This window comes from Peromyscus eremicus, unplaced genomic scaffold (genome assembly GCF_949786415.1).
Source record: "Peromyscus eremicus unplaced genomic scaffold, PerEre_H2_v1 PerEre#2#unplaced_865, whole genome shotgun sequence".
In the NCBI taxonomy this organism is placed as follows: Eukaryota; Metazoa; Chordata; class Mammalia; order Rodentia; family Cricetidae; genus Peromyscus; species Peromyscus eremicus.
The window spans coordinates 116566-137664 of NW_026735101.1; the positions used below are offsets into that span (position 1 = coordinate 116566).

The following is a 21099-nucleotide window of genomic DNA, read 5'->3' on the forward strand; positions in this document are numbered from 1 at the left end:
GGCATATACTAGGCAAGTGCTATACCACTAAGCCACATACACAGTCCCTCAATGAAGATTATAAGCAAGCACTCTGTTGCTGAGCCACACCCCAGCCCCTCACTGGGGGATTCTAGGCAGGTGCTCTACCACTAAACTACACCCCCAGCCCCTCACTGGGGGATTCTAGGCAGGTGCTCTACCACTGAGCCACACCCCAGCCCCTCACTAGGGGATTCTAGGCAGGTGCTCTACCACTGAGCCACACCTCAGCCCCTCACTGGGGGATTCTAGGCAGGTGCTCTACCACTGAGCCACACTCCAGCCCCTCACTGAGGGATTCTAGGCAGGTGTTCTGCCAGGGAGCCATACTTCCAGGCTTCTATTATTATAATTTTATTTTAAGCCAGGGTCTCACTATGTAGCTTTGTCTGGCATGGAGCTCACAGTCCTCCATGCTGGAGCTTTAGGTACCTGCCTCAGCTGGCTCCCAAGCTCTATCTTGCCTTACACCCTCACACAGAAGGATCTGCATCCATGTCTTAGCATGTTACCTCCCCATCCATCAGAGTTAGGTTGCCCCCATTGTCTCCCATGCCCTCTTAGTTTAAACCTTCCCTTTTTTTGCCAGGGCCACTGGCCACCTTGTGTTATCAAGCCCTTAAAAGTAGCTAGTCCAAAAGAAGATATACTATACATGTAAAAACACAGCAGTTTCAAGAGTTAGTACAAAAAAAAATGCAAAATAACTTACAATTTCATATGAATTACCAGCAAAATGATAATGTTTCAAGTATGTCGTTTAATAAAGCATATTATTAAAATTAATGTTTACTTTAGGCTTCTTATTATTTTTATTTATTTGAGTGTGTGTGTGTGTGTGTGTGTGTGTGTGTGTGTGTGTGCCACATCTTGCATGTGAAGGTCAGAAGACAACTTCTGGGAATGAATCTCACTTTCCACCTTGAGATTCCAGGGATCGAACTCAGATTCTCAGGTTTAATAGCAAGCCCCTTTACCCACTGAGCCATATGACTGGCTCTGGGTTTCTTTTACCTTATGGATCTAATAGGAGATTTAAAACCAGAGGAAGGAGCTGGCCTTAGTGGTGCACGCCTGTTGTCTCATGCTCAAGAGGCTGGGAGAGGTCTCAGGTTCAAGGCTCGCACAGGCTATGTAGTTTAAATGAGTGTCCGCGAGCTGAGAGCCAGTGTTTACGTGAAGCTCTGGGTCCCATCCCTGGCTCGCAGCTTGGGAGCTGGGGAGCCCAGGTCAGTCAGAGAAGGAAGGCTAAGGGAGTTCGTTGAGTCAGTCATACAGGGCCTGGGAGGTCATATTCAGAAGCCTGGATACTGAACTGGCAATGGTGGTGAACATCTAGAGACAGACCTGGGAGAATCACAGGTTTCAAGGCCAGCCCGTGCTACACATAGTAAGAAGTTCAGAGCTATCCTGTGCCACTTAGCAAGACCCCGGTTGGAAATAAAAGATAAAGAGGGCTAAGGATGTAGGTCAGTAGTGAAGGGTCAGCCTAGAATCTGCCAATAAGTCAGGGGCTGGGGGTGTGGCTCAGTGGTAGAGCACCTGCCTAGAATCCCCCAGTGAGGGGCTGGGGTGTGGCTCAGTGGTAGAGCACCTCCCTAGAATCCCCCAGTGAGGGGCTGGGGTGTGGCTCAGCAGTAGAGTGTTTTCCTAACCAATGCAAAGCCTCAGATGTTACCCCCAGTACTGCAAAAGAAAGAAAGGAAGAAGGAGAGAGAGAGAGAGAGAGAGAGAGAGAGAGAGAGAGAGAGAGAGAGAGAGAGAAAGAAAGAAAGAAAGAAAGAAAGAAAGAAAGAAAGAAAGAAAGCTGAAAGTTATCGGAATGGCTACTGAGGGTCTCTGCACAAATTGCTGATGTTCTTAGAGCCACGTGAAAGCTGTATTTTCTGTCTGTCCCTCCAGAAGAGAGCACCAGAGGAGCAGGTACCCATCCCAGACTTAGCCCAAGTGACTCTCCTAAACACCCTTCAGCCTACAGCGAGCTGGGCACCCTGTAGGCACTGGAATTTGTCAATGATCTTGGTCAAGGGCGCCCAGCCACACTCAGGGAGTCGTTTTTGTAAATGAGCTCATTTCATGGGACCGCTATCCAGGGAGGTGGTACTGAGCAGTTGAGGACTGCCGGATTTCTGGAATGTTCCAGCAACTGGCTAATGAATGGATGTCAGCCCATGACTGGCATTCCTAGCATCTGCCCTGTTGCTACATGTGCTGTGTGAACTTGCATGGATGGATCTGCCCCCCCCCCCACACACACACACACACATACACACACCGCTCTGCAGGTCCATGGAACCTTGTGCAGCCCGTAGGAGTCAAGCTACGACACCAAGTTCCAGAGATCAAAAACTGGAGCACGGAGCAGGGCCTTGGCCCGGCAGCCTGAAGCCTCTCCTGGCAAGTCCTCCCTCTATACCTCTCCTGGATCCCCACAGAAAGCCTCTCCTGCTGGCCCCAACCTCTTTCCCAGTCCTGGAATTAATAAAACTCCAAGCAGACTGTGGTTTGCAAGTCTACGAGCCAGTTCCTGCCCGCGTCACTACTCCAGGAGGAGTGGGGCCCAGCTCCCCACCAAGCATCCCCGCTCTCCTCCATCTAGGACTAGGAGCCTCAGGCCCTGACCATGGCATAGTCCCTGTTCCCATCAAGGGATGGCCTGGGGACTTCGGGCCCTTGAATCTTCTGTACACCCAGCACATCTCCAAAGAAACACACTACAAAAGGTGCACATGTGCTGTGCGGTTTCTAGATACTTCCTGTGTTCTCTCTCTCTCTCTCTCTCTCTCTCTCTCTCTCTCTCTCTCTCTCATTTTGGGGTTTTTTTAGCTGTTTGTTTGCTGCTTTGTTTTTAAGAGTTTCATGTACCCCAGGCTAGCCTCAAATTCACTACACAACAAGAAGCACTTTGGACTCCTGATCCTCCTGCCTCCACCTCCCTGAGGTTCCAGGAATGAACCACTACACCCATATTGCCATGTAGCCCAGGCTACCCTGGAGCTTGCTATCTAGCTCAGGCTGGCATTAAACACTCTATCCTCCTGTTCCAGCCTCCCAAGTGCCATACTCGGCTTTGAGAGGATTCTCCTATCATGCCCTCCCCGCTTTCCAAAATTCTGGTGATAGCATGGGAAAGGGAAAGACTGCCCGGAATCTCAGGTTGACCCAGTAGAGACTCCATCGAGCCAGACAACTACACCACAAACAGGACAGAGCTTCCAGAACTAGCTTCAGCCTGTGGTACTGTCGGTACCAAACGAATACAGAACACTTCTGGGCACAGGGCAGAAGCACACGCCCACACTTTTTCTGTCTTTGTGACCATCTACTTGTTAGGCGTAACGGCCATCAGCTAACAAGTGAGGCAAGCGAACGCTGCGGAGTTGTCCCCTAGAAAGCGCTAGAACTAGCTGCGTACAGTGGTGCACACCAGTCATCCCGATACCCAGGAGGCTGAGGCCAGAGGATCAAGGCTAGCCTGGGTTGTATAGTGAGACTGTGACCGTGTTGAAGGAAGGGAGGGAGAGAAGGAAGGGAGGGAAGAGGAGGAAGAAGAAAGAAGGAAAGGGGGGAGACAAAAGAAATGGGGGGAAAAAAGAAAGAAAATCAGAGACCCAAAAACCAGCCCAGGTCCACCTAAGCCACCTGCCTTTGATCTCTCCCCTCCTGGCCACTGCTGTCAGATCTGCAGACTCCTCTATGCCCTGTGCTAGACAAGATATCTTTGTCTAAAGTGGCCCTCTGAGCCACTTCCTGCAGGAGAAAGGCCCCAGGACACACGGTCAATTTTTTCCTCTGACCAACTATTACCTAGAGCAAGCAACCATCTTTGTCTCCTAGCCTCTGGCACCCACATTTTCTTCATACATGCAGGGGTCTTCCCCTGACCTACCCCTTTACATCCCCAAAACCTCCCAGGGTCCCTATATGCTCAGGGATAGGGTGGCCAGGGCACTAAACTAACTACGAGCTTTCCTGGTGGGTGCTTTCTGCTGGTTCAGCAAAGGCTGCCCCCTTCTGGCCATCGGAGGAATAGCACCCTCAAGCCTTCCCAGAGGCGCCAAGAGAAGCGGGTATCCAGATCCAGGCTCTTAGCACTGGACAGGTGGTGAATAAGCAATAATAAGAATACTGAGTTAATAGTCGTCTGCACAGAGCTCCCACCTCCATGCTTCCCACCAGGCACTTGGGATCCAGTTTGACCTCTGCTGGACACTGGTTTGCTCAGGGGTGGTGCAAAGCTATGCCCGTGGCCCGTGCAGAGCCAACCAACACCTTATGCAAGGATCATCCCGGAGCCCTAGGGAGACGCTAAATACATGGCTTTCACTCCCAAGCCGTTCACTTGACCTCGGCCCCTTGGTTTCTGCAACCATAGACCCTAGACTTATGCAACACCCTTTTCCTGGCTACAGACAGATGGCTAAGACCTTGTCTCAACCACGATGAACCAGATCGTATGTCAGGGTCCCTATTCTGTCCCCAAAATGCCCCACCGTGCCACACTCATCTGATTTTTCTCTCCCAGCCAATTCTGCCTGCAGACTCTATAGGCAGACCCCCCCTTATCCCCAACAACCTTCCCAATCCAGTTTTGGGTAAGGTCTGTCTTTAGCTAGGCTTTGGGGTGTCGGGGTGTCTGTAGGGCCAGGGTGGGAGCTGAGGCTCGGGACAGCTGGCCTGTGTCCCCACACTGGGCCTGGGGCCCAGGCAGAGGGGCGGGGGCCTGGCTACTCCAGCCTTGGCTAGGGCTGGGATATTTTGGCCAGGCTGCCTGGGCCCTCCCTCCTGCTTCCTCTCCAGAGGGCTGTCCTGGCAAAGGCCCCCTCGCACTTTCTGGCGGGAACAGGGCCAGGAGCAAGCAAACAGCTACAGAGAGAAAGCGGGAAAGCGATGGGGGGAAAGCCGCGCACGCGCGCGTGTGTGTGTGTGTGTGTGTGTGTGTGTGTGTGTGTGTGTGTGCAGGAAAATAGACCCATGGTCCAGGCAGATTCAGCCTAGGAGGCTTGCAAGCCTGGCCTTTCGTAATTGCCCCCTCCCCCGCGACCCCCTCCCCCGGCTCCCCCTCCTCCCGCCCTCCTCCCACCCGCCCTCTCTCCCTCCCTCCTTCCCTCACAGCAGCCTACCAGGCAGCAATTACGCTTTGGGGATAAAACGAGGCGCAGAGAGCAGGCTGGGGCAGTCCTCCCCGAGATGGCGGGTCTGACAGCGGCAGTCCAGCAGCCTGGAGTCTTGCTGATCTTCTTGTTCAACCTCCTCCATCCCGCGCAGCCTGGAGGTAAGGGGCCCCTCGCCGGTCCCACGCTGCCCCTCGCCGGTCCCTCGCTGCCCCTCGCGGGTCCCACGCTGCCCACCTCTGCGGGACTCAGCTAGCCAGGTGACAAGTCTGAGGGGGGATCCCGGAGACGGATGAGCCCTTCACCTCCAGATCCCCCCTCCTCCAGGCAGAGTCCTGGGAACTGTCTCCTCCAGGGAGCCAGCTCCGCCTAGGGGGTCCTGTCAAGCATACATTCCACAAATCAGGATGGTCCCTACCCTCTCTCTGTCCAAGCTCGAGGCAGGGGGCGGTCCTATGAGCCACCTGGGTGCTTCCCCAGTGGGGGCAGTTTGCACACCTGTGCACATACCAGCCCGGGGAGAGACAATCCTGATTTGTCTTTGCTTGGGAATGTTGGGATTCCGCGTGTGTGTGTGTGTGTGTGTGTGTGTGTGTGTGTGTGTGTGTGTGTGTGTTTCATACTATGTTGCACAGGTGTCAATGTGAGGGTCTGACCGATCATGTCCCTGAAGGAGGAGTATCTGGGAAAGGTATGAAGGTCTGTTCATAAGTCCATTCCTAGACAGGTGGAGATGGAGGGAGGCAACTGTGAAGTTGTCTGGTGGGACCTGCCAAAGTCCAACACACGGTTGGGCATGGTGAGCCACACCTGTGATCCCAGGATGTAAGTTCAAAGCCAACCAGACCTCATCTCAAAAAAAAAAAAAAAAAGAGCTGAACTAAACGAGGATGAAGGATGTCTCACTTGGTAGAGTACATGCTAAATGTGCACAAAGCCCTGGGTAAACTAGATGGGCATGGTGATGGATATCTGTGTGGTGGCCCAAGGATCAGGAATTCAACGTATGGTTGGCTACATAGTGAGTTCGAGGCCACATGGGCTACATGAGGTTGTTTCAAAAAACTAAAATAAAATCTTCAAGAAGTCTGGTGCCCAGGTGAAGGCTGGAAGTCACTGTAAGTGTGTGCAAGTCCATGCCCGTAGGAGGGTTTGCTGGGGTGGAGTACAGGCCAGTGGGGGGAGCTGGGGAAAGTGCCCATCTCCTGGCAGACAGGGCACAGCTGGTGTCCGAGGTTACACTGAGCCTCAAGTTATCATTATGATCATCTGATACGTGTCCGGACCAGGCACACTGGGTTATGGGGGAAGAAGGGAACTGTCCCCAGAGGGAAGGTGCCTCGAGCTATGGGGAAAGAGGTGCAGCTCATGAACCATCTGCTGAGGTAGTCTGGTTGGAGACTGGTTTCCATAAGAGACCTCCTCATCGTCGTGGGAACCTGAACTTGAACTGGGGACAAGGGGCTGCAGGGCAGGGTGGGGCGGGGCAGGGCGGGGCTGTGGTCAGAGGCCGGGTGGGAACAGCAGCTGTTCCTTGATACTGACCTGCTCAGGGCAGGAGCCCACTCTAAGACAAGAGTTCCTAGACAGGGACGAGACTGAGGGTTGTGGGTACCGACAGGAGGACCCTGCAGCTGCAGCAAGCCAGTGGTTAAGAGTAGTGACTCCGGGTCACCTGACCCTCCTGCCCCAGACATGGACATCTAACATCCTAACATCTGCCCACCTCACCCCACCCCACCCCCTGATACTTATACTAGGTCATCATAAAGAAACTATTATCTTTACAAACGGGAAAACTGAAGCCAGGCATGAAATAACACACACCTAAGGCAGGAGGCTATTGAGTCGGAGGGCAGCCTGAACTATATAGTGAGATCTTATCTCACAAGCATCTAAAAGAAGGCTAGAGATGGAGCTCAGCTAGTAGAGGGCTTGCCTACCTACAAGTCCTGGGTTCCATCCTCAGCACCACATAAACCAGGTATGCTGGCTCATGCCTGTGGTCCCAGCTCTCAGGAGGTGGAGGCTCAGGAGTTCAAAGTCATACTTAGCTATATAGAGAGTTCAAGGCTAGCCTGGGTTACACAAAACCCTTTCTTGAAAGGTACAGAAATAGAGCCTGAGGCAGGCTAAGGCTGGCCCTGGAAGTTAATATCAGACAGCTTTCTGCCCTGAGTCAAAAAAAGGGGAAAGGGGTAGGTGAAGTGCCAGGGAATATTGGGGAGAGACAGCCCTGGGGCGGAGCCTTCTTTTAAGGGCAGAACAAACCATCCCCTTGTAGCCTGGGTGACATCACTCAGCACTCAGCTGGCATCATTCCCCATGAAGATAAATCTCCACTCTGTCCCAGGTGGCCGGAGTCACTGGGTTCAAGTAAGAGGCATATGAATTGATGAGACCTTTCAAGAGAGTCCACTGAAGTCCAAAGAGGTCAGAGATCTGGGTGGGGCTGAGTACTGGTCACACCTACCTAAGTCTGCCTGATCTGGTCCTTGGGGAGCCCAGTCTCCTCCCCAAGAGGAAGATGTCATGGGTGCTAGTTCTTTGTCATTGATGGGGGTGATAATAGCATTTTCTTTAAATAATAATGCAAGAAACCCACGGAGTCTATTTAATGAGCAAAGGAATTTATCAGGGGGTTAACTTACTACCATGGGAGATTTATTATAGGTCTGGGAAAGCTGGGCTATGTCCCATACTGATTTGCCTGGTCCAAGGTCTCAGCATCCAATACCATGAGAAAGTGAAGAGAACTGTATATGTGCACACCAGCTCTTAAGGCCCTCCCCCAGAGGCCACACCCCAGGGGCATGTACTTCAAGGTTATAGGCAGATATAACAGTTACCTGCTACCTCACTAGGGGCAGTGCTTCAAGGTCATAGCAGGAACAGCTACCTACTCTGGAATAATGACTTGCTTCAGCCCCTATGTTAAAGGGAATATATGAACCAGGTGTGGCGGCTCAGGAACTCACACCAGGACAGGAGGATTGCTGCAAGTGTGAGTCCTGTGCTACAGAGTGAGTTCAGAGCCAGCCTGTGCTATATAGTGAGACTCTATCCCCCCAAAACAAAATAAAGTGTCACAAAAAGGAAAAAAAATCAGGCATGGTAGCACCCTTGCCTGTGGTAGCCTTGCACTTTTGGAAAGGCGGAAACAGGAGGATCAGAAGCTCAAGGTCATCATCTACATGGTGAATTCTCAGCTAGCCTGGGCTACAGGGAACCCTCTCTTCAAAAAAGCACCTGTTGGAGGATTAGACATGAAGCTCAAGTTCAGTGTCCTTCCTGACATCAGAAATGTTTTCATCCCCCTCCCCACATTTACACACTGAAGGTTTATCTCAGGAGATTTTCGACCCTGAGGATGGCCTGGGTCTGTGCTGTGACCCAAGAATTCTTCCTCTGTTTGATCTGCGGAGGCTCTTGTTTGAGGGATTTGGGGATTGACAGCTCCCCAGGTGCCTCTGATAAGCTGCCAACGATTGAGTGCCTAGATCCAGCTCTGTGGGTCTTGTTGGAACAGGGGATGGGCTCACCCACCCACAGGAGCACCGACGGCTTTTGAAAAGGGCTTGGCCAACGGCTCCGTGCACACAACAAACAGCTCGGTGAGGTCTTATCTGCTCAACCCAGGCTGCCCCACTGGACTTTAGCTTGGCAGAGCCCCCTGCCAGGACCCGTTGGCCCTGCTCCGTATGGTCTTTGAACCTCCCGGCAGCAAATCCAAGGTCAGACGTAGATACCAGGCCAAGGCTCTTGGTCTGGCTGACTCTCCGTTTCCCTGGCTGCAAACATGGAAGAAATATCCCTGTTTTTAGCACCCAGCTCCTACGAATCACTGGGGTTTGGGGGCAAGGGGAACAGTAGCCATTTGGCAGCTGCCAAAAAAAAATACATCCACCGAGATGATCATGGGACAGCAAAATTGTAAAGTGACAGATTCTCTTACAATTTGCTAAGGAGCCGATAGTCCTTGTAATGAGCTCCAATCTTTCGTTTTCTGTGGTTTTTCCATTATTTATTTATTATTGTTTTTTGTTGTGGTGGTTGCTATTTTGGGTTTTTTGTTTGTTTGGGGGGTTTTTATTTTTGTTTTTTTGGTCTGCGACTGAATCCAGGGTCTTATACATGCTAGGCAAGTGTTCTACCTCTGAGCTATATGCCAAACCCGTAAGGTGGGTTTTCTTTCCTTTTTCTTTTTCTCTCTCTTTTTTTTTTGTTTGTGTGTTTGTTTTTGTTTTATTGAGACAGGGAAGAGAGGAGGGGAGAGGAGGGGAGGAGAAGAGAGGAGGGCCAGACCGAAAACAGTCTGAAGAGAAAGCCCTGTGCAGACCACACAGATGACATGAGAGCTGATGAGTCTCCCATCTCAGAGAGTTCACAGGCAGAGGATTAAGGGGTGTTTTCAGGGGTTCTAGCCCAGGTCAGAGGACTGTTCAGATCCCTGGGAGTCGAGGGTCATGATTCACACATGTGAAGGACGAGATCCGCCCGAGGCTAGCAGAAGGAATGAGCCAGACTCACATAAAACAAGACACAAGTGTGTTCCAAGCCAGCTGCTTGTGGCCGGCTGAGCGCTGAAGGCAGGAGGAAATGTGGTGGGTTAGGAAAAGGCGGGGCGGAAGCTTTCAGCACAGCCTTGGAGAAGGGGAGGACTTGGGGGGACGTGAGGATGTTCTTGGTAAGAGACCCCACTGGTACCGAGGAGAGACGGTAGGAATGAGGACCACGGGGGAGGAGGCCTCCATAGGCAGTGTATAGTTTTTGAGACAAAGGGCTTGCTATGTGGCACAGGCTAGCCTGAATCTTGCTGTGTAGCCCAGGAAAGACTCTATCTCCCTATGAAGTGCAACGTGACCTCAAACTCAAAATACTCCTGTCTCCTCCTCTGAGTGCAGGGATTACAGGTGTGTGCCAACATGTCCTATCTACAGAGTTTGTTATTCTTATTATATTTATTGTGTGTATGCACATACCATGGTGTGTGTTGGGGGTGGTGGTCAGAGAGCAACCTGGGGGAGTCAGCTCTTCCCCTCCACAAAATAATGGCAGCTACTCAGCCTTCTCCATCTTCTCAGTGAAAAACAGGAAACAAACACTCACTCCAGGCATGGTGGCACACGGCTACCATCCCAGCACTCCAGTGGCTGAGGCTGGAGAATCTCATGTTCGAAACCAGCTTAGGCTACCTGGGGTGTCCCGCAGGTTGGGTGTGGAGGTGGACCGATGTTATCAGGCTGTGAAGCATGGTCGTGGAAAGAGGGGAAGTAGCAGCCTCCTTAGGAAGGAGCCTGGTTCTGGGTGGGTGTTGAAAAACAAAAACTCAGGAAAAAAGAAGTAGGGTTCAGTCAGGCCAGGGGCTCAGCAAGCCCACCCCCAGGCGTCTTATGGAGGACTCAGGAAACAAATCAGATACAATCTTTCTGCCTCCCTCACCCACCATTTATTGCGTACCTATTGTATACCTGGCCCTAGCCATGTACTAAGAGAAAACATAGGACCCAAGATCACCAGCCTTTTAACAATTACTCTCTGTGCCGGGTATGACTAGGATCTCTTTCATTTGAATGTTTGCAACCATACGAGGCAGCGGACATCACCCCTACGTTGTGGGGGGCGGGGCGGGGGGAGAGTGAGGCTTTGCCGGGGATGTGGCTCAGCCGGCAAAATGCGAGCCTAGCAAGCATGAAAGCCTGGGTTCTATTCCCAGCCCTGGAATAAACCAGGTGGGGTGGCCCCGGGCCTGCAACCCCAGCAGAGTTACTTGGCTGAGATCACACATCGAATGAGGAGCCGGGAGAGACGCCAGAGGGCTCTGCCCTGAGTCCCCTCACTGTTCCCACCCCGTTCCCAGTGTTCCTGCAGGCAGCTCTGGGGCTGGAGAACTGGGGGGGGGGGGGGGGGAGTGGAGAAAGTGCAGGAGAGAGGCAGAGACTCTCCCTGCACGGAGCTCAGAGCTGTAGGCCAGAGCCCCAGAGGGCATCAAAGGCTGGGGGGGGGGGGGGGCGGGGGGGGCGGGGCGTGTGTGTTTGGCAGCTCAGGACAACGTGCTCTCGCTAGAAGGCTTTATTTCCTGCAGACTCAGCCCCCCACCCCATCCCAGGGCCGCCCCTCCCTAAGCCCCCCCAAGCTTGGAGAGCAGATTGATCAGACCATCCAGGCCTGACTCGGCAATCTCTAGAGGGTTGAGAGAGGAGGGGGTACAGACCCCAGGAGGTGGTGGCGCCAGGACTGTAGCACAATCTGCCCACGGCAGCCAGACATTCCCAACCCTGCTTGGGCTGACAAGGTCCAGGGACCAGGCAGGCCCAGCTGTGTATCGTCACCTAGTCTCCGAGGCCAGACACACAGACATCTATCTGGCTGAGAGGTCTCCTTGAACCCACTGCAAAGCTACATGGCTGGCTGACACCCAACCTTGTGTCCCCCCACCATGTGGCTCTTGGGCTCCCTTCAGCAGAGCAGAGCTGGGCCATGGTGACAAGGTGACTTGTCAAGGTTAGAGGTCACGGCTCAGTAGAGGAGTCTCTATTTGTTGCCATGACAACAGCTCCAGAGGCAGCATCTCCAATGAGAGCTTTTTGGCTGGTCCCTGGGGACTGAACTCGTGACCTTGGCTTGGAATTAACTGTTCGTTAGGAAACTATTTGATTTGCTCATTCATGGTGTTCCCACTCCCCTCCAGTCCCTGGCGCCTCCCAAAACAGCCCTGGGTCAGATAGCCAGAACCCCACCCAAAGAGAGCTGCCCAGGGGCCAAGGACACTGGCCTTGCACTATCCTATCAGAGCGGGAATGGCTGACGGCAGGCAGCAGCTACATCTCCTAATTGGTGTCACCACCTAACCTGCCCCTCTGAGAACTGGCTCCAGCCTTACCGCCCAGCTCCAAGCAAAGTCGTGGGCAAAGCAGGTAGGCAGAGTCCCTTGCCCAGTACCCAGCCACAACCACGGGCAGGGTCCCCTCTCTTCAACAGTGTTAAGCCTCCTGCTCAGAGCAGTGGCCTGGGTTCATTCCAGGCTTCATGTTTATCCAGCTGTGTGGCCCCGGCCACTTCCCTTAACCTCTCTGGGCCTGATTTCAAGTCTGCTGGAACTACATTCAGAATGTCTATGTCCCTCCAACTTCATTGAGATACTTTGAGAAGAATGAGAACATGCAAAGCCAGGTGTGGTGGTCCGTTGCCTATAATCTCGGCCACTCAGGAGGTTGGGGGAGGGGATGGGGGGGGACGGGAAAAGGGGAGTTGCAAGGTAAAGACCAGTCTGAACTACATAGTGAGAACCTGTCTCAATTAAACAAGAACTGGGGGTATGATTCAGTGGTAGAAGGACTGGGGGTGTGGCTCAGTGGTAGAGCACCTGCCTAGAATCCCCCAGTGAGGGGCTGGGGTGTGGTTCAGTGGTAGAGCACCTGCCTAGAATCCCCCAGTGAGGGGCTGGGGTGTGGCTCAGTGGTAGAGCCCCTGCCTAGAATCCCCCAGTGAGGGGCTGGGGTATGGCTCAGTGGGAGAGCACCTGCCTAGAATCCCCCACTAAGGGCCTGGAAAGAAAGCTCAGTGGTAGAGTGCTTGCTAAGCACACATACACACACACACACACACACACACACAGAGAGAGAGAGAGAGAGAGAGAGAGAGAGAGAGAGAGAGAGAGAGAGAACAAAAAATATAAATAGCAGTTGTTTACCCTCAGACACTGATCTATAGACAAACAATACCATGATCATTATCTATATCTTCATTAAAACATGTTCAATGCCAGGCAGTGGTGGTATATGCCTTTAATCTCAGAGCTCAGGAGGCAGAGACAGGTGGATCTCTGTGATTTTGAGGACAACCTCATCTATAGAGAGAGATTCAGGACAGCCAGGGCTACACAACATAGTGAGACCCTGTCTCGAAAAACCAAAAGGAAAAAAAATTGTTTGGTAAGCCTGACTAATCAAAAAGTCTACCTCCTTCCTTCTAGGGGTTCCAGGAGGTGTGCCTGGTGGAGTTCCTGGTGGAGTCTATTATCCAGGTAATGTAATGAAGATTCTACACACCTTTGTATGACTGATGGGGATGGACTGTTCACGAGAAATAGAATATTTTTAAATATTTTTATTATATTTGCATATGGAGGACAGAGAACAATTTTTTTCATTTAGTTTGGTTGTTTCTTTTTGTTTGTTTTGCTTTGTTTTATTTTTGAGATAGAGTCTTAACTATGTATCCCTGGTTGGCCTGGAACTCACAGAGTCCCACCTGCCTCTGCCTCTGCCTCTGGAGGGCTGAGATTAAAAGTGTATGCCACCATGCCCAGCTCCATAGGACAATATTTGAGAATCGGATCTCTCCTACCACCATTTGGGTCCCAGGAATGGAACTCAGTCTGTTAGGTTTGTTAGCAAGTGAGCTTTACCCACGGGCCAGAGATGTGCTAACATTTAGATTCCTGGCACCGAGGACCTGCAAATCAGGCCCACATTCTGAAGATGTTAACCAGGCTGGGGATGTGGCTCAGTTAGCAGAGTGTTTCCCTAGCATGTGGGAAACCCTGGGTACCATCCCCAGCACTGCATAAACCAGGTATTGTGGTGCATGCCTGCAATCCCAGCGCTCAAGAGGACAGACATTTCAAGGCCATCCTTGGCTCTAGAGAGAGCTCAGGCTAGCCTGGGCTGTGTGAGACCCTGCCTCCAAAAAAGCGATGCAATTAACTGGAGCGAGATCTGAAGGCACACATCTGTAACAGTAGCATCCCAGACACAGAGAGTCAAGAGTTCAAAGCCAGCTTGAGCTGCATAGCAAGACCCAGTCTCCACCCTAAAGAAGGCTGCTAATGGAACAGCTATTAGGAACGTAAATATTGTACAAGATGGAGCATAATCCCTGCTGTCAGGAGGCTGGCACCTTCACACATTCCTGTCATTGGACGGTTCACAGTCCTCGAAGCATTAATCCCACTCTTGGCAACCCACCGGAGGCAAATAACAGAAAAGAGAAATAGAGCAACTAGGCTGGAGATGTGGCTCGGTTGGTAGAGTGCTTGCCTGGAGTGTGTGAAGCCCGGGCACCTCGTAAACCAGGGGCCGCGGCGAATGCCTGTGATCAGCGGGCGAGCGAGTGAGCTATGCACATTGGTGAGCTTTGGGTTTGACTGAGATACCCTGCATCAATGAATAAGGTGGAAGAGTGATAGAGCATAACTCTAGACATCAAGTTTGGGCTTCCACAGGCACGCACACACACACACACACACACACACACACACACACACACTGGAAAGAAAATAACTGACATGAACTCACAAGTCCTGCTAGTTCCATCCTGGGACAAACTGACATGAGGCTATTGAGCCGGTAAGACAGACAAAGAAACTAAGGGTCAGAGACGTTGACTTGCCCAAAGTTCTGCGGCTAGAATTTGACAGTGGGTGGTGGGGTGTGACTTGTCTGGATACTAATCGCTGATATTTCTCTCTCTCTCTTTCTCAACACACACGGCAGGGGCTGGTATCGGAGGCCTGGGAGGAGGAGGAGGTAAGAAGGTAGCCTTAGACTCCTCAATGCAAGGGTCTGGGTACCATCATAACCCCCCAATACACATCATTAGACCTGAGGTCTTCAAGAGATCCAGCAACTAATGTTAGACAGATTGAGCATCCCCTGGGAAAGAGACCTACGATGGCCCTTTTAGGACCCTCTACCTTTGTTCTTCTCCCTGATGGCCTCTACCTACTTTTATATTTCTTTTATTTCCTCTCTAACATTCCTGCCAAGTGGAGAGTAACTCCTTTGGGGGGAAAAAAACTGAGAAATTGCTGGAGATGCCTATGACCCCAGCACTTAGGAGGTAGAAGCTGGTGGTTCAGAGTCATCCTTGACTACATAGCAAGTTCGAGACCAGTCTGAGCTACATGAGACATAGCCTCAAAACAAACTGAAACGCTGTCACTCAACCAAAAATCCAGAGGGAGAGATGGCCTCCCAGGGGCTCCATGTCTAAGCAAGAGGACTCTCTGGACATCTCCTTCAGCACTTGGGGAAGAGACCTACATGCAGCTCTCAACCTCTGCTGTGGGGCAGGGTTGAACAATGGATAAGTACTAAGAGATGGAAGGAGTACAAGTCTGTAATACCAGAACGTGGGAGGTAAACATAGGAGATTCAGGAGCTCAAAGTCATCCCTGGTTATATCTCAAATTTGAGGCCAGCCTGGGCTATAATGAAGCCCTGACTCAGACTAGAGAGAGAGAGAGAGAAGAGGTAAGTCACCTCTTCCCTGCCATTCATTCTCATCTCTTCCCTCTGCAGCTCTGGGACCTGGAGGAAAACCACCTAAACCAGGTAAGATCGAAGTAGGGCCCCTGAAATGGGGAAGGTAGAATTCCCAGAGCCATGCCAGGCAAGGGAGCCGAAAGAAGGGAGCTCTAGGCAGCCAAAGCCCCCGGGTATCAACAGGCTAAAGTCAGGCTACAAGTTGGCCAGGGACAAGAGGTTAGAGGCAGTTCAATGGCCTGTGTCCTGCATGAGCCCACTGTACCAGCATTCTGGAGACTGCCCTCTGTTCACAGTCCCAGAAACAACCCTGCTGCTTCCGGCAAAGCAGAATCTAAGGTCCCCGTGGTCACCTATAAGGCAGCACTTGGAGTGAAAGACCCCAGACACTATATCTAGACATTTGACTTCTGACCCAGATGTGAGCTCAACTTTAAGCTAAACCTGACCCCGACCCCAGATGACCTCCCTGCCTGTTCCCAGCCCGCTTCCAACTGTCTCTAGACCATGGAACTTTCTAGTAAGAAAAAAAAAAATCATAGCTCTGTCTTATCAACAGTGCTGGGATCTGCCAGCTGTGGTCACTCTCAGCTTTGAGGAGGTGGCAAAGGAGGGCAGGGGGGGTCTCTCAATGAAACACTTGGATAAGAAGCAGGTGGAGGTCATGGCCTGGTGGTACACACCTGTAAGCTTAGATACTTAGAAGGCTGAGACAGGAGGATTCTGAGTTAACGAGGTCAGCCTCACATACATAGCAAGACCTTGTCTCAGAATAAAAAGTAGAAAGAATACTGAGGGCGTGGCCCAGTGGTAGAGCCCCTGCCTAGAATCCCCCAGTGAGAGGCTGGGGTGTGGCTCAGGAGTAGCATGTTGGAAACCCTGTGTTCATTCCTCTTAATACACACACACACACACACACACATACACACATACACACACACTCTCACACACTCACACACAACTACATCCCAGTCATGTTGACGCCCTTCCCCCATGTGTGATGCTCTGTATGTGGCAAATGCATCCCCACCCAGTGCCTGCCACCCTGGCTTTAAAGTCACATGCTCCTGGACAGTTTAGATGTCCAACTGCTCTTACAAAATCCTGATGACAGATGACCCAACTACTAATGAATGTGTGAGAAGCAGATTCCCCTTCACGGAAGCCTACGGGAGTTGTGAAACTTCAGGGTGAGGGCCAGCAAGGGAGGAAAAGGACGGGGCATCTGGGCAAGCTAGGTCCTAGGGACTGGGAGTTTTGTAAGGCTAGGAGATCTCGTGGCTTGTTAATTCTCCTTGTGGTACCAAGGATTGGAACTCAGGGTCTGTTACATTCAATGCAAGTGTTCTACCACTGAGCTATATCTCCCTGGACCTCTTTTTACGTTTCTTCAAAAATGACATTTATTTACTGGTTTGTATATTTATTCATTATGGGTACAGTATGCATGCACCACAGTGTGCCTGAGGAGATCAGAGAACAACTTCGAGTGTTAATTCTCTTCTTCCACCATGCAGGTCCCAATAATGGAACTCATGTCTTCAGGCTTAGTGACAAGTGCCTTCATCCACTGAGCCATTTTATTTTCATTTTCATACAGGATCTCACTAGGTTGCCCAGGCTGACCTTGAACTATAGAGCCCAGACAGGCCTTGAAATACAGATCCTCCTGCCTCAGCCTCCTGAGTAGCTAAAATGGTAGGCATGTGCTACCGGGTCCAGTTCCGACAGTCACCTTTTAGCCTCGGGATAGACTGAAGTCTGTAACAGGCTTGGCCAGGCCACCATGAATAATCCACACATCCTGGCTAGAGGGATGTCCGGGCCTGCCCTAGCAGGGTGGGATGGGGTGCAGGGATTGTACAGATCGTGTTTGGGAACAATTAATCCCCTGGGAGCAAGGGTGGGTGGCTTGGCAGCTGCTCCTCCATGTGGGTGCTGTAGGCTGGCCCCTCCCTGCCTGAGCGCTCAGTGGGGGACTAGGCAGCTGAGAGCCAGCACTACCCACACCCAGAGCACCAGCTGGAGGCCAGCCGGCTGGCCAGCCACTACAAACAAGGGGTATAGGCAAGGACAGGAAGGAGCCAGGATGAGTACCCAGGGGACACCCTGGCAGGTTACACACAGTAGGCGCTTCCTGCTCACAAGCTCTGTGGCCCCAAGAAGACAGGGATCACGGGAAAAGCCACAAATCGATGGGCAGCTAGCCGAGCGTAGTGACACAAGCCTGTCATCCCAGCATTCAAGAGGCAGAGGCCAGAGGATCACGAGTTCAAGCTTAACCAGGGCTACAGAGTGAGTTAAGTATTGTAGAAACTGAGGCAGGAAAACCACCAGTTCAAGGCCAGTCTGGGCTATATGCAAGTTCAAGGCTAGCCTGAATTACACAGTGAGACACTAAGTCAAGAAAGCAGGTATATATATATATATATATATATATATATATATATATATATATATATATATATATATATATATATATATATATATAGAGAGAGAGAGAGAGAGAGAGAGAGAGAGAGAGAGAGAAAGGCCAGACATAGTAGCACATGCCTTTAATCCTAGCACCTGAGAGGCAGAGATAGGCAGATATCTATGAATTTGAGGCCAGCCTGGTCTACATAGCAAGTTCCAGGCCAGCCAGCCAGCCAGGGTTATACAGTGAGACCCTTTCTCAAAAAAAAAGAAAGCTAGGGCTGAGTGTGTGGCTCAGTTGGCAGAGCACTAGCATGCACAGATCCCTGGCTTCCATCCCCAGCACCACATAATAAAGCACGGAGGCATGTGTCTGTAATCTCAGCAACCAAGAGGGACAGACCAGAGGGTCAGGAGTTCAAGGTCATACTGGCTGCCTATTGGTTTAAGGCCAGTGAGAGCTACATGAAACCTTGTCTCAAAAAGTAGAGAAGACTAGAGAGTGCTCAGCAATTCAGAGCACTTGATGATCTTGCAGAGGACTAGGGTTCAGTTCCCAGCACCCACAGGATAGCTCACCTGTAACTCTGCCTCCAGGGAATTCGATTCCCTTTACTGGCCGTCATCAGCACCAGACACGCACACACATACGGCGCACGCACATACAAGCAGGCCAAGCACTCAGACATATAAGGTATAAACAAATCTTTTAAAGATTATCATTTAAGGTTCGGGAGAGATGGCTCCGTGGTTAAGAGCACATACTGCTCTTACAGAGAACCCAAGCTCAGCTCCCAACACCCACATCAGGCAGCCTATAGTGGCCTGTATCTCAGCTTCAGCGGATCTGCCACCTCTGGTGCCCACGAGCACCTGCACATACCCCATATACAGACACATACAAATACACACAATTAAAAAGAAATAAATCTTTTCATTACCATTTTAAAAATAATAATAAAGATGGGGAAAGTGAGGCTCAAAAAAGGTAAGGCGACTCCCTCATCTACACAGGCCATAGGAAGGGGCAACAGAATCTGAGTCTAGAACTTTCTGACTCGGGGTGGGGGGGGGGGGGAGGGGGGGAGGGGGGAGAGGGAGGGGGAGGACTCACTAGTAAGGCTCTGGGCTCCCAGCTGGGATCCGACTCTAACTCTTTCTCCCTCTCTCCAGGTGCTGGGCTTCTGGGAGCATTTGGAGCAGGTGAGTCCAAAAGACATCAAGACATCGAGAACAGGCTTGCAAGTGATGGGAATAAACTGGCTGTCGGTAAAAAGCTGGCGACAGTAGAGACCAGGCCTCTCCCCGCAAACTTCACCCCATTCTTTCCTACTTTCTGTCCAGTCTTGTCCTCTCAGCCCCTCCACTGGACAGGAAAGATCTGAGCATGCCCCCTATCCTCTGCAAGAAAACAGGACTAAAGCTTGAGAGGAGCTGTGGACGGAACTGGGGAGAGACTGGGAGGGGAGACCAGGAAATGATTGATCCAGGCAGCCCCAGGCCCTGCCCACCACCATACCCTACTACATGGCTCATTCCAGACTCGTCTTATGGATGTCTGCAATACATACATGCATATATGTATGTGTATGTATGTCTTATGGTCTTTGGCACATGCTTGGCAATCACTCTATCTACTGAGCTACATGCTCAGCCCTCATATAGTTAGTGCATGAGTGGGGAAAGCTGGTCAGAGGAAAGATAATATCCCATGAGAGCCAGGTAGACCCCCTCCTCAGGGCTCAGCAGACCCTAGGCTTTGGGGAGTCCCTAGAGGACTTTGCCCTACAACTCTAGATCCCACTACCAGAGCTGGTGCTGGCAAGAGGGATTTTTCCCATAATTGGAAACAAACCTGCCACGGCAAGCCTCCAAAACTCCAACCTAACTGGGCCCATCGGTCAAGGCCAAGGCCGTGGAATGTCTCCTGGAGGAGGAGAAGCAATGATCGGGCCCAGATGTGGAAAGGAGAGAGCCAGAGGGACCCATTTGGCTTCTCATGAATCTTAGCAAGGAGGATTCTGGATGGAAGGCTGGCTAGATGTGGTACGGGAAGGACTCCCAGGATGGGGGATGTGGCACAGTTCATACAGCCCTGACCTAGCGTGCATAAAGCCCTGAGTTCCAAACCCAGTACCACATAAACTGGAATTTCTGGTACCTGCCTAAAATCCCAGCATTTGGGAGGCAGAGGCAGGAGGATCAGAAGTTCAAGGTCACCCTCAGATGCATTGTGAGTTTGAGTCAAGCCTGGGCTACAGGAGACCCTGTCTCAAAACACAGAAAGCAGGAAGTGGGGAGAGACACACTTACAGATCTAGGGGGAGGGGAGGGGTCTGTGTCAGAACATAGCATCAAGGAAGCAGAGAAGATGCCTGGGGTGGCAGCTACCAATGGGAGCAAGGCTGGTCTGGGAGGGAAGAGGGTTTGCTGACAGACCACTTCCGCCCTTATAGACAGCCAGCTGGATCCTACCAGTTGCCAGGCATCCTAGGAGATGCACAGACTAATCACACTTGTTAGAGACAGTCATGTCAGCTCCACACATAACATTTGATCACCATGTGATGGTTTTAGATTCATCAGGACCCTCCACCACCAAAGTACCAAAGACATAGGGACCAGCCTAGACACCCACCCCCAACCCCATTCCATGATGACACCCATCTTACAAGGAGCCCAGCTGTGAAATCCACACCCTTAACATCTCTCCCTCTCTCTTCTTCACAGGCCCTGGAGGACTCGCAGGTGCTGGCCCTGGGGCAGGTTAGTGTGAACACCTGAGCAAGATGCTCACCTCTCACCGCAGCCTAGGGCGCCTGCCTGGGATAAACAGCAATCAGAGCACAGAGTAGGAGACACGTGTTGATGAGAACGTGGATGAAGAATGACACCAATGTCAACTGCTCCTAAGAAGCTGCCCAGGGGGACAGTTGTAATATAGAGATGAGACTAGAGAGAGGCGTCTCCCAAAAACCCAGGGGTAGATCTGCCCACCAGAAAAGGCATACGAGCAATCTGGGAACCAGGAATGGTATGGTGCATGCCTAGAATGCTAGCCCTGAGGAGACATGGCATAATGATTTGAGGTTCAAGACTGGCCTGACTATATAGACTGTCTCAAAAAAAACTACTGAGGCTGGGCATGGTAGCAGACATCTTTAATCTCAGTACTCAGGAGGCAAAGGCAGGAAGATCTCCGTGAGTTCAAGGCCTGCCTGGTCTGCATAATGAGTTTCAGGGCAGCCAGAGTTGCATAGTGAGACCTTTTCTCAGATATG

General features: G+C 51.5%; 1 protein-coding gene across 1 annotated transcript; it reads left to right on the plus strand.

The window, feature by feature from the left end:
- The first annotated feature begins 5159 nt into the window (after positions 1-5159).
- Positions 5160-20589, plus strand: LOC131901962 (elastin-like). Its single transcript, XM_059252998.1, has 6 exons — positions 5160-5296; positions 13111-13161; positions 14633-14666; positions 15438-15472; positions 18992-19021; positions 20549-20589. The coding sequence occupies exons 1-6, from the start codon at positions 5212-5214 to the stop codon at positions 20587-20589; spliced, it is 276 nt and encodes a 91-aa protein (XP_059108981.1). The 5' UTR covers positions 5160-5211.
- Positions 20590-21099: the final 510 nt, after the last annotated feature.